Here is a 12,586-nt window from a genome sequence, read left to right as displayed (position 1 = left end):
TGGTCGTGCCATTGTGCTTTGTGGTGGACAAACGCGCGCGGAGTTGTGCTTTGCAGTGGACAGACGCTTGTGGAATTCTTATAGGGACGCTTTGTGGAGGTTACTAGTGGATGTGGACCATGTAACGCGTAAGTGCATTGTCCTTGAATCAACCACATCCGTTTTAAGGTGAATCCACTATCTGTTAGACTGTTACAGCATCAAGTGAACACCAAGATCGAGGTATTTTCTGGAGATAAGTTATATCGATGGAAGTCAACTCGATGTGGAGAGTTGAGTAAAGACTGACATGGATGTCGAAATTCAGTCGAATTACTTGACACCAAAGTCCGACAGGGTTTCGGAGGTCTTTGTCGTGGTGACCGGCCTGGGGACTGCATCAGGCATTCACTCGACCAATCCCTTAAGTCGCTGGGTGCTTTGCATGTCCAAGCGCAGTGCTTTGAGGGTTCCGTCCTTGCATGTATGACCGGGTCAGAATCGTCAATTTCGGCGGTGAGATGGTCCAAGAAATGAGTTCGGACGCGCGATTGATAGAGTCCGTGCAGGTCAGTGCATTTGTGTCTGTTACTACTTAATGCTAAACAGCACCGTATTGACGGAGCAAAGAGGGGACTTGTCGAGTCTGCAGTTGACATCATTGTATGAATGTAAGTACGGGTGAATATCTAGAACTTACCGTACTAGCAAGTTTTGACTTCATGTATGCCCCTTGAAGCTTGAAGTTGCGCATTTTACACGGAACCCAACGAAGTATACCTAAGTTGTGCATTAACTGCAGAGACAGTGGAGTTTGAGGGACACCAGTGGCTCATTGTGTGATGCAAACATTGAACAAGTCAAATTTCAGCACTCACCGTTAGAACAAATTGATCACTCACAACCGTACTAGTGATGAGGTGAAAAACCGTGGCGTCAGATTCGAAACAAAACCAAGGAAAAGTTACAAAGAAAAGAACTTATCCAGCATATTATTCAGTACTCAGCCGGAAACATTTCCATCCTTGCTTCACCGAGGACAGGATCTCCATCGCCCAATAACAGCGCTAACTCCTTCGCATCCCACCCTCTTTGTCTCGCCATCTCTTCGACCCTACGCACAATCTTTCTGCTCCAGACTACACTCTCCTCTTCTGATTTATCGTCCTCGACTTCCACGACATCGACTCCCATCCCTCCTAATAGCTCACCCAAAGGATATGCACCTGCAAACTCCCAATCAAGGACAGCTTGTACCTGCGTACCATGCATCATGATATTCCGACCGTGAAAATCTCCATGCACGAGCACAAATGGCTCGTCTTCAGTAACGAAGCTAGTCTCTAGCTGACGCTTCTTATCTCGTAGTTGCTGCACAAAATCTTCGACAGACGTAATCTCGAAAAGACCGGAATCGATATCGGACTCGGGGGCATGGGTATAATAGTATATCTCTTTGTCGTAGCAAGCGAGAATGTATTCCTTTGTGGTTTTGTATGGACCGATGGGGTAGCATCTATTGGAGTGAAATTTGCTCTATCCGAATGTAATAAATCAATCAGAGAAATCAATGCAAAAGGCGACGAAGACTCACGCGTCCCTTGAAGAACTTGCTTCCCTCAACGGTCGGTCCAAGGGTATAGCTTGTGGGACTGGCAATCCCGCCTATAGCACTGAAACGCGTCTCCGCCATATCAACAATTATCTCAGCGATCTTCAGGGCGACTGAATGCTTCTCCATCTCGGTATAGCGACTCCATATAGTACTCAAAGGCTCGCCATCGACATATTCTTGAGCGATGAATGGGTTCGGTCCGTCAGCGCTAAATGCGTATATCTTGGGGACTGGAATATTGGGGCAACGTGCAGATATCAAGGATATGGAAGCGACCTCGTTTAATATCTGATGAGGCAGGAGAGAATCTGGTTTCGGAATACGTAAAGCGAAAGACTTGGATCCTGTGGAGTCGTCCCAGCCTGAGAGCTATTATGGGAAGAATTTAGCTCGACAACAACTGACAAGGTGGCTCAAGGACTTGCCCAAGATATCAAAAAAACTTCATTATAGCCCCCTTCACCAAGCATCCTGTCCACTACAACCTCTGGTGTAGGTCTGTCGCCTCCAAGTCCAATGATGGCACTACTTGCATCTTTGAGGGTGTGCTGCAGTACTAGGTTTGTGTCAAATGATTGTGGGATGGACATTACAGCAGTCTTGGTGTTTCGTGAAAAACGGGCGTGGTCACAGACTTTGCACTGGTGGTGGGTTGAACGACACCTTTTAAATCAAGTATCACTGTGCCACTCACCAATTCTTCGACTCTAACTTGAATTTATGCAGATCAAGCATGCACACAATCCGCTTTTTTGTGCACTTGACGTTGTTTCAGCGATTTGTAGTTCTTGCATTGTGAAACACACTTGACAATTTAAATGCCTTGTACGAACAGTCTTGGTGATATAAGCCAAGAACAATCATGTGTTGCAAGAGTGTCAGCATCACAAAAGCTCTATCACCTTAGCACTGAAACGCAACTCCGCCATGTAAAGCACAAATAACCGCCGGCTCGGTGGCTATAGCGTCATCGCGTCATGCTACACGAACGCGCATTCTTGCTGTTGACGGTCTGCCACGCTTACTTTGTTCAAATGCCTCTGTGTCTTAATTCGCTGGTTCTTTCGGCGCTAAAATCCTATATCTTGGGGACTGGTCCGAGAATCTTGGGTCAACAAGCTAAACAACCCCACAAACGGATTGGCTTTCGAACAATATCAAACTAGACCTAAAACACGAGATAGAAATAAATAAAAAATAGGTAAAGGCATGCCTACTGTCTACCATAAGACCTGCCCCACCGGACAATCAACAAATATCCACCAAACAAGGTAAGGTATAAGTACTAGTTGTAGTACAATATTAATTTAACGTTCATTAGCGAAATCATAGTAACACAAGAGTTCGGTGAATGGATATTGTGCAAGCAGTTTTATTTAATATCTGTAGAGGCCATCTCCTGTCGGAAGGCGCAAAGCAAAAGACTTGGATGTGGAATCGTCCCAGCTAGAGAGCTATCACGGAAATAATTAACTCGACAACAACTTGGCGGCAAGAAGGCTGAAGGACTTACCCAAGACATCAGATATAGCCCCTTCGACAAAATTCCTGCCCACTCCAACCGCTGGTATCATCATGGCCACCCATGATAGCAACTCTTGCATCTTTGAGGTTGTCCATAAGTAGTATCTTTGTAGTAAAAGACTTTTTTATGGAATGGGCATTTCAGTTGATGCCTCTTGCAAAAGCCGGGGTACCTACAAACTTGGCAGTGGTGGGTTGTTGGCATGTTGTTGATACAGGGTGAGCGGCTAAAGGTTGAGTGTGATTATTGATGAACATTTGAGGAGCGACAATATATATGCAATCTTGCAGTGATTGGGATTTTGCACAAATGGAGCCAGATCTGAGACAGGTTGGCCCAGGACCCATTCGAAGGGATTACATACTAAACATATGGAAAGAGCGATGGTGCGTGTTTCCTGCCTTGAGCACCAATGCTATCACAGGTGCCGATCACTCTGAGACCACTACTTTTGTGCAAGGTTTCCACCGCCTTGATAAAAATCAGATTTGACATACTCAGGTTCTTGTAGAGATGATTCTTTCAATGAGCAGAATAAAACTACAAGAGCGATCAAAGAACCTATTTGAGGCCCTTTTCAACAAGAACGGTCTAAGATGACTCCTTCGGTGTCACTCATAATGATTTTTGTTGTTAGCTTTGTTGCTACGATTTCCGGCGCAGATGCATACAGGGTGGTATGTAGTGGTACGTACAGGATCCTCCTCACGTATCCTGCCCTCTCAATGCTCTCATCATCGACGCCTTCCCTCCCGCCATGCCGGAGCAAATTCTCATACTTCAATTTTTAAAAGTAAAGTCATAGTAGCTTCGCAATGAACTGTTGAACAGCTATGTTGGTCTGAATAATGTGCCATCCCGCGATAAAGACTGCTATCTGAGAGTGAGCCCACAATGCGAACGAGACTGCGTCCATAGTATCGCAGAGGCTATGATCTTTGCGGGGATCCCTGAGGCGGGAAAGGTAGAAAATGCCGATACATGAACTAGTTACTACATCCATGAAAAGACAATGTCCCAACATCGGACTAGTGTATCCGTAGGACCGTAATATTAATCATCTTGTCCGCGGGATTTTATGGAGAACTCCACGCACACTATTGCACGTTTATACGATATTCAGGACTCATCAATGACAATTTGGTAGGCATATCGACCCGCTGGACATCATGAGTCGGCAGAGGTTGATCGGGGATCATAGCTAGGTGCAGATTAGTGTAAAAGATGGGGGGCAAACCATACAAGTTGTGAAAGTTCGATTGAGCGTCACCTTCAAGGCGGAATATTATTATTGTGATTGATAACGCTGGAGCGCTGGCCAGAGGCTGGAGGACATCGTATTTGAATATTTGAATCTCCGCGCAAAAGCATGTTTGAAGTTTAAAACTTTAAATTTATGCACATGTTCACCTTGAACAACCTGAACCGTTCAACTGGTACTAGCTACGGTGGTACGGCTACTTAGTTGTCTTTGTTTCTTTAGGTCTGGCCAAGGGAGATTGACTTCCCATCAAAGCCTCTATACCTACTGGGAGCAAGATCGGACTGCTTTCCGACATGCTTTCCCCTGTTGGGAGTTCAGCATTAGATGATTCAGATAATTTGAATTTGGAGGACATTTTCAGACAAGTCGCCAAACTTGATAGTATTGATTTCGGTATTTGTGACCTACACTTACCCAAGGCTTACCCTGATTTGTGATGTTCGATTTTCAAGGTCAATGTAGGGACGTGCTGAAGTTCCTTGTGGAGCCAAACCCTGAACGGTATGTTCGAATTCCTGGGCGGAGCGCAGGCACTTATTTGATCATTGCAACAGGAGTTTATTTCGGGGTATCTCGACAATAGACCACATTATCGAAGAGAATGACCCGGTACCGGGAAGGTCAAGGTTGTGAAACACACTTGACGATTTAAATGCCTTGTACGAATAGTCTTGGTGATATAAGCCGAGAACAACCTGTGCAAGAGTGTCAGCATCACAAAAGCTCTGTCACCTTAGCGCTGAAACGCATCTCCGCCAACGAATAACCGCCGGTTCGGTGGCTATACATCAGATTGCGTCATGCTATGCGGACGCTGTTGGTCTGCCACAAGTACTTGCTGTATATGTCAATTCGGTCGTTCTTAGACCTGTCCCAGCGCTCGGGCAATCAACAAATATCCACCAAGGCACGAGTTGTAGTACGTTTATGCGGGAGGGTTTTCCTGATCCGCCGCAACCTCATGCGAGACCCTTCTGAGGATGTTTAGTCCTGAACGTTAACTCCCGTATCCACAGGCGACTCCATAGCCTCCATCAAGTATCCCACTGTCGTCTCCCATCAGATCTCCTGTTGCGGTATCCCTTGAGTCTCCTGTGACTACATCCCCGAGTACGCCTTTCATTTCCTCGAGTACACCTGCTACACCTCTGCTCGCTATCCAGACGCGTCCACGCGCGCTTCCCTCACATTGTATATGCTGACGATCTATATTTTGTTCTGTATTTCCTAGCACGCCCACACACTCGCTCGTTCGTCCGCTATTATCATGCGTGATAATGCACGCTTGCACATTCCTTCGTTCTTTAAGTGGCCACTGTCACTCTCGTTCGTGCCACGAGTTGCGCACTTCACACTCCCTATTCATCGGTCTCTTTATCTCATCAATATCGGTCTCTACGTCTCCTTGGGACGGGGTTTTTTTTTTACGGATGGAGGCAATTCTCCCTTCAATGAACAGGAGATTTCTCTCCGATCCTCTCTCCCCCAACCGGCTATTTGCTCCTCAGGCTCGTTGACGACCTTCATCTATCTATCTACCATTGCATCAATCCCATCCCATCATTACATACTTATCAACTACCAAACTGGAGTCATCACACGTTCATTAACTTCGCATTCAAGTGTGTGCCGTCACCGCCCCTTCGTCATCACTTTTATTCCTATTGCCTCCGTTCCTGTCCACATCACTTGATCGTTCTGTCTTTGCACAACAAACACCTCTTTTGTACAACTGCGCCTTCCCCCCCTTCTTTGTACAACCTCATGCTTTCTTTGTGCGACTGCCCTCGTCACTCCACACGTCGATCGTGTTTTATGACAGGGAATTGGATACGACACATGTATGTACTTTGGGTCGTATTTATACTAATCAACGTGTCCATGAATTTGAAGAAAGATTGTGGATTCTGCTCGTGTCGTAATTGATGATGTCTGCCACGCGGTCAACTTAGGCGCCTGCGTTGGATCACTTGTGTCGTTGATGAACCGAGGCGGAACCCCTCACTCGACTATAGCAAGAATGCCGTTACCTTGATACCATCGGTATCCCTGGATGCACATTGTCTTTCTACTGGAATTCAGGCTGAAACACTTACTTCGATCAATCAGGTATCATCCCTCAAATCCCAGTTTGGCGATGTAAACGCTGGATTGTGGTATATCAAGTGCGAATGCGATCGTTATACGTCTACCAAGTTCCCCCGCTCGCTCACTCCCATCCTCTAATAATATGACTCTAGTCTCGAATGATCCCAGTTGGTGGCCAATCGTCAATGCGAATATTATTGGCAGCTATTCCATAGGTTTGTGGAGAGTCAGCAGCATGATGACAATGACTGACGTTCACTGCCATTTCGCAGTTGCCACCTCTGTCGGGGTAATGTACGATTCGGGTGAGCAAAACCAAATATGAAAAGACCGCTGACATCATTACAGTATTTCTAGGACTTACGTTCGGACAAGAGGTAGGTCGATCCATTACTGGGGCAGCTACCTCGCTTAGAATTGTGTTATAGGTTGAACTGATCTGGGTGAGCAGACTCCCACATCAAAAGAACGATGTGAAACAACTAATTTACGGCAGAGGCAACGCCGGTCCCTAATGACCTTTCTCTATCGCATTGTATGTACCTCGTGTTTCAATATTTATGCTTAGCAAGTCCAATTTTCGTTGACTACCCAAGGTGCGCTATGCTGGAATAGGATATGCTGTGTACGTCCGGATGTTGAGGCCATTGGTGTTGTACTCATTACCCATCTCTTACAATCAGGATAGACATACTGGGTATGTATCCTCGCATAGATTCTGGACGGGCGGCATACATCCAATGTTCCAACAATTTCGATGACAGATGCAGTGAGAATTCCACACTGATGCCTTCCATTTCCGTCCAAACAACTGAACTACCATGCAGGAGTGAGTGAGACTTTCGAACAAGTCGTTGATTCAACATAACGACTTCCACAGTTGTGAGTTTGTTCTGAGCCTGTGATCTTCCGAAGCTGATAACTAATGTTTGCTGGATTTGTCAGGCCTTATCATTTACAACGCACTTGATTGGATGGGTGACGCTGTAGATGTACTGCTGGGCGGTGAGTTATACACTTCGGTGATATTGACTTGACTGAAACATCATGCAAGTCATCATGATCGCTCGGTTATATGCCATGTATCAGCGATCCAGAAAGGTGTTGATATTTCTCATTGTCATCTTTCTGGCCGTCAGAATCGCCAGCGCAGTGGTGGTTGTAATAATGTCGATGCAGGTTGCAGGGGGTAAGCTCTAATTATTTGATGAGATAATTAAGTGCATCAAGCTCATTGACAAATACCAGAGGAATTCGTTCTCTCTGGCACCTATCAGTGCATCATTGGCTACGCAGGAGATTCCTTACTTCTGGATTCCATGACTTGGATACTTGGCACTGTGTGGGAGGTCCTTGTACTGTGTCTCGCGGTCTGGATTGCTGTACAGCACTTCCGTGAACTACGACAACACTCAACAAGTGGCATCATTGGGGACTGTTTCACAGTGTTAATGAAAACTCATGTGAGTTACTTTGCAAGGTGAGCTCATAACCTGAATGTGGTTCTCTTTTTCTGCTGAAGTTTTGCACATGCTAGTTTTTTTGCTATCCCTTGTTTCCAGATCGGTTTATTCTCTCCAACACTCTCAGCGGTATGTTGATCTGTCACTGACCTCTACACGCGACCATGATCCATCATTTCTATAGGACACATTCCCTGGACACTCAGATTTTTCTCGGTCTCAGTCAGATATTCCAGTTCGTACAGCTGTTTGTGCTGGGACCACGTCTCATCCTCGGTGTTCGGGAATATCACGCTAAGCTTGTGGCCAACTCTGATACAGCAACCGCTATGACTTCAATCTCTTTTCAGGGGCGCGCCCATGTATCAACTAGTAGTAGTGTGTAGCGCGGGAGATGCTCGATATGATTCGCGATGAGTGGGTAGTATGCAGGGAGCGGGAGAATACATTTTTTATTTATTCCAGGTTTTGTCGTGGTACTTATTTATGTAAGTTGCGAAGTGGATATAGGTCATACAAGAGCTTTTGGTGAACTATGAGTAGAGATCTCTCCCCGACACTAAGGTTCATGTACTGGATCTCAGTAGTGCTGTCGAGATTGTAGCGGCTGGTGGAAGTCTGCTCGCTGATGCTATCGCAAGTAGGCGGCCCTATTTGACCACTGAACTCATGTGCACCCTTTCAGCACAGCACTCCCGTTCATCCTAGCTGCTCCAGGGTTACGCACTGAGTACCTCTAGCAGGACTGTGGCTCGTTTATCAATCATTGAGCCCAAGCGGATCCGGTGCTGCAGTACCATCGACTACATTCGAATTGGGATGACGAGGGTAAATAGCGAGAAACGTGCGGGGCCCAGACGGTCCGACTGAACTCGGATTTATCCAAACGATTGTGCTTACGGAGCAGGTCCTGCTGAGTATTGGAGTACTTTGGAGTTTGTATAGAGGAGCAAGCGATGATGGTGTTGGTATATACGGGAACACGCCGAACTGCAGGTATTAGGGCTTGTCGGGATTGCAGAGGAGGGATTGATATAGGCACTAGGAGGCGATGAAGTGTTGGGTAGGCTGAGATTGCGAGTGAGGCGATGAGCGGATGGGATGGAAAATTATGAGCAACGCACCTCAGGGAGGCCGATCGGAGTCTCGTAACTTAGTAAGGATGACCCGAAACGCAACGAGAACTCAGGGACTAGCAGTGTTGTTACTAACCCGTTAAATCAGTTATAACTTAACCCGGTTATAACCGGTTAAGAGGTTAGTTAAATGGATCTGTGATTTTGGGAGGGTTAGTAGGGTTAGTGTACTAGGAGTTAATTGGGTTAATTGGGGGTCACCAAACTTTTAATCGTTATCATCAATCTCTCCGATTCTCTCTGTGCCAGCGTCCTGGGACTGTATTACCTCTCCAAGCCGCTCTGATGGGTAGGGAGAAGTCCTGGATGTGGGATCATTTTCATCAGGGGACTGCGAAGGTTGACAAAGTGCACTGGCAAGCACGCTGTAAATATTGTGTCAATGTGCAGGCTAAAGATCTCGCAAATGCTGATCAACAGGCTGTTGCACACGGAATACTGCAGGCTGTCAGAACTTTCAATGTCCCTTATATATTGCCGGAAAGGTCGAAATCATGGCAAAAGGAATACATATCGGGGTTAGGACAAGTAGTTGAGGTTGAGGATGACATCTCAGGCATTTCGGATTCGGAAAGTAGCAGGCAGCGACAAATTCGTTGCTTCTTCAGTCAGAAGAGATTAGGGGAGCTCACACCTGGGAGCTTACGGTTTATGCTTATCCATGCTTATGCTTACACCCCCCAATACTATCTGATTTGTACATGGGTATAAACAAACCAAAATACATTACATGCGCTGTCGCGTCCAGTATATTCGGTGAGCGCCGTGAACGCCAATGTCGAGCGCTCTGCCAGTGGATTATTGATCATCCGAGTCTCATTAGCGTCATGAGAAAGAAGGACCTTCCACCCCCCCTCCTATTCCCAATGTCCACTGGTCCGTGGATATGACATGGAACTTGCTGTCAGAGGTCGAGAAAGACAAGAACAGGCTTGTTTTACTGGGGAAGCGGGACAAGAAGGAAGTAAGTAATATTCACTTTTGGATCTCCTCAGCGCTGTCTCAGGATATTCTGGACAAGGTAAAGCAGCGCATCGTCTCCTGACTGGGATGAATTTGACGAAGATGATTCCTAAGTCCCCTGGCTGTATACCCTTCTAATTTTTCAACGCTCTTCAATACACTCGTTCACCATGTGACTCCTTTTACCACTTGCTTTTATCACTTGCTTTACACTTGCTTTATGCTTTTATGGTTAATTTTAATGCTAGTTCACAGATGTTTAGATTTAGTTTAATTAGTTACATCTGTTGAAATGCTAGTAGTTCTTCGACCAGGAGCACCGCAGCCTCTTCGGGGGATAATTCTGGATTTGCCAGGTTACGGAGAACCATTGTCAACATATATGCATGTAGATACTGCTCAGTGCTCATGGAGAGAAATTTGTGCCATCTTTGCTTGCAAGTTGTTAATTGATGACAAGCAGTCACAACTTGGTACTGTGTATTATATAATCTGCGTCTGCGCAAACTGGGGGGTTGTAAGCATAAGCACGGATAAGCATAAACCATAAGCTCCCAGGTGTGAGCTCCCCTAATGTTTCGCATCTGCGACATGTTCAATTGGTCTGTTGAGGTTGGATGGGATGATTTTTGGTTCCAGGGTGTGAAAAACATAGAGAGTGAGGCTTTATTCTACGAGCTAATGTCACGCCTGCCCGAGGATGAAAAAAGTACTAGTAGGAATGTCCCAGGGGAGTCATCAGGCATGGGAAATAGTCCATCGAGTTCAATCGTTATTGACGACTCAGAGTAGCTAGCACTTTGAAGTAATTAACTGTTTTTAACCCCATTAACCCCAGTTATTTCGCGGTTAATTCAAATCAAGACGCACCAGTTATAACCTATTCAGTTATAACCCGGGTTAATAACAACACTGGGGACTAGTAACTCCTTCTTGCACCCTAGGTACTATGGGCATGGAGCGATAAAAAGTTGATAGGAATCGAAACGAGTGACTAGAGGTCGACCGCAGAAGAAGCGCAGAGTCGCAGACTTGACGTGCCAAGGTTTGCTTCTGGCCAGGTGAAAATGGCGCGGTGTGCTGCATGCACTGTGCAGTGGTGAAAATTTCAAACATACAGGCTAGGTATACACCAAACATGACTTACGTAAGGCCTATCTTACATTGTGCAGAAAACATTCATTGCCTTGCATTTTTTTCGATCTGTATATATCTATACGTATCTACCTTATTCTTGTTACATGGATAAAAGAGTGTATCTATAGACAAAACATCACAAAGTGCTTTTACATAAATAAGTGATAAATGAGATGTACAAATGAATGCAAGGGTGCCCAGAGTCCACACACAAACGAACGAAAAAAACATCATCAAGCAAGAAAAAAAACACAAACAATTCTCGAGCCTCGAGATCATGCAACACTAATAACCCCCATATTTAGGGCCCAGCATCTCCGAAGGGCGTCTCTGCATCAATTCAGGACACATACATCCCTCAGTCCACCCATTGGGAGCCCTGGCGGGACTGGTATACATGGTATAGTCGTCCGCGGTATCTCCTGAGTCGTAGAAGACTCCCAACGACGGGTTGTAGACAGGTGGGGGAGGCTGGTATTGAGTGGGTTGGGGTTTGTATGGGGTGGGGTAGAATGGCGTGTGTCGGGGTGGTATGGGTTGTGGCTGCACGGGCTGCGCTTGGATGGGTCGGGGGTAGTATGGGTTGTTGTTGCATGGGTTCGAGTTGGTATTGGTGGAATGTACCAGGGGGAGGCTGTGCCGGGGGCTGGGACGATGACTTGGTCCCGCTGGACCCTTTTGCGGAGGGGGCACCACGACCGCGCGCCTGAGGGACGTACCCATGTTTTTTCTGGCGGTGGCGCGTGAAGAGAGCAGGGTCGTGAGTCTTGTAGTCACAACCATCGTTGGGACAGACGTAGCGTTTCTCGCCCGTACTAAAATAAAATTGTTGCTCAGGAGAGTCAACGACGGTGATGAACTGGCACGTACTGTTTAGCATAATGGATTTCATAGCTAGATGCAATCATTGTCGCAAAGTCACACCCGGGCCAGGTGCAGATGTACCCCCTGCGCGACCGAATGTAGGTGAGGTCAGCTGTATACCATACAGGAGAAATACGTACTTTACTGAATGTGCGGCCTCGTGTCTCTTGAAGTCGACGAACTTGGTAAATGTTTCGTTGCAGCCAGGTTCAGAGCAGGTTCGGAGCTAAATATTTCCAAGAGTCAGTCTTCAAGTTAGCGCATGAGATATGCGCGTGATTAGGCTTACACTAGACATGATTGGTTATAGACGAATATGAGTGGGGAATGCTGCTTTATTATGTGTGAGGTGAATGCGTGATTCAACTTGGGGTGATGATGGTGCTGGGTAGGTATTTAGGGAGGTATATAAACGATTCCCAGCGGTGGACATGCCATTGTGGTTTGTGGTGGACAGACGCTTGTGGAATTCTTATAGGGACGCTTTGCGGAGGTTACTAGTGGATGTGGACCATGTAACGCGCGCGTGAGTCCATTGTCGTTGAATCAACC

General features: G+C 46.3%; 3 protein-coding genes across 3 annotated transcripts; 1 reads left to right on the top strand and 2 right to left on the bottom strand.

The window, feature by feature from the left end:
- Positions 1–906: 906 nt before the first annotated feature.
- Positions 907–2,489, bottom strand: DFJ58DRAFT_703936 (kinase-like domain-containing protein). Its single transcript, XM_041383665.1, has 4 exons — positions 2,289–2,489; positions 2,020–2,235; positions 1,574–1,963; positions 907–1,515 (listed from the first exon to the last, which is right to left on the bottom strand). The coding sequence occupies exons 2-4, from the start codon at positions 2,182–2,184 to the stop codon at positions 976–978; spliced, it is 1,095 nt and encodes a 364-aa protein (XP_041243310.1). The 5' UTR covers positions 2,185–2,235; positions 2,289–2,489; the 3' UTR covers positions 907–975.
- A 4,028-nt stretch (positions 2,490–6,517) lies between these two features.
- On the top strand, positions 6,518–8,232 carry DFJ58DRAFT_885484 (uncharacterized protein; the record flags this gene model as incomplete). Its single annotated transcript, XM_041394630.1, has 12 exons — positions 6,518–6,686; positions 6,744–6,776; positions 6,820–6,848; positions 6,900–6,914; positions 6,968–7,006; positions 7,068–7,096; positions 7,155–7,168; positions 7,417–7,476; positions 7,526–7,660; positions 7,720–7,951; positions 8,009–8,063; positions 8,119–8,232. The coding sequence occupies exons 1-12, from the start codon at positions 6,614–6,616 to the stop codon at positions 8,230–8,232; spliced, it is 828 nt and encodes a 275-aa protein (XP_041243309.1). The 5' UTR covers positions 6,518–6,613.
- A 2,516-nt stretch (positions 8,233–10,748) lies between these two features.
- On the bottom strand, positions 10,749–12,332 carry DFJ58DRAFT_914406 (uncharacterized protein; the record flags this gene model as incomplete). The annotated part of the gene is made up of 9 exons (XM_041395384.1): positions 10,749–10,846; positions 10,904–11,122; positions 11,181–11,187; positions 11,261–11,292; positions 11,524–11,727; positions 11,795–11,985; positions 12,041–12,118; positions 12,175–12,260; positions 12,324–12,332. The coding sequence occupies 8 exons, from the start codon at positions 12,330–12,332 to the stop codon at positions 11,028–11,030; spliced, it is 702 nt and encodes a 233-aa protein (XP_041243308.1). The 3' UTR covers positions 10,749–10,846; positions 10,904–11,027.
- Positions 12,333–12,586: the final 254 nt, after the last annotated feature.

The sequence above is a fragment of the Suillus subalutaceus genome (genome assembly GCF_016647625.1).
Source record: "Suillus subalutaceus strain FC151 chromosome Unknown DFJ58scaffold_61, whole genome shotgun sequence".
Classification (NCBI taxonomy): Eukaryota; Fungi; Basidiomycota; class Agaricomycetes; order Boletales; family Suillaceae; genus Suillus; species Suillus subalutaceus.
The sequence above is the reverse complement of the archived record's forward strand: the minus strand, read 5'-3'. Positions and strand labels throughout refer to the sequence as shown.

Bases quoted from the DNA above. Each gene is read 5' to 3' on its own strand.
- DFJ58DRAFT_703936 (XM_041383665.1), bottom strand. From the start codon at position 2,184: ATGTCCATCCCACAATCATTTGACACAAACCTAGTACTGCAGCACACC. The intron at 1,964-2,019 runs GCAAGTCCTTGA...TTCCCATAATAG, and splicing joins AAGTTTTTTTGATATCTTGG to CTCTCAGGCTGGGACGACTC. The intron at 1,516-1,573 runs GTGAGTCTTCGT...ACATTCGGATAG, and splicing joins GCAAGTTCTTCAAGGGACGC to AGCAAATTTCACTCCAATAG.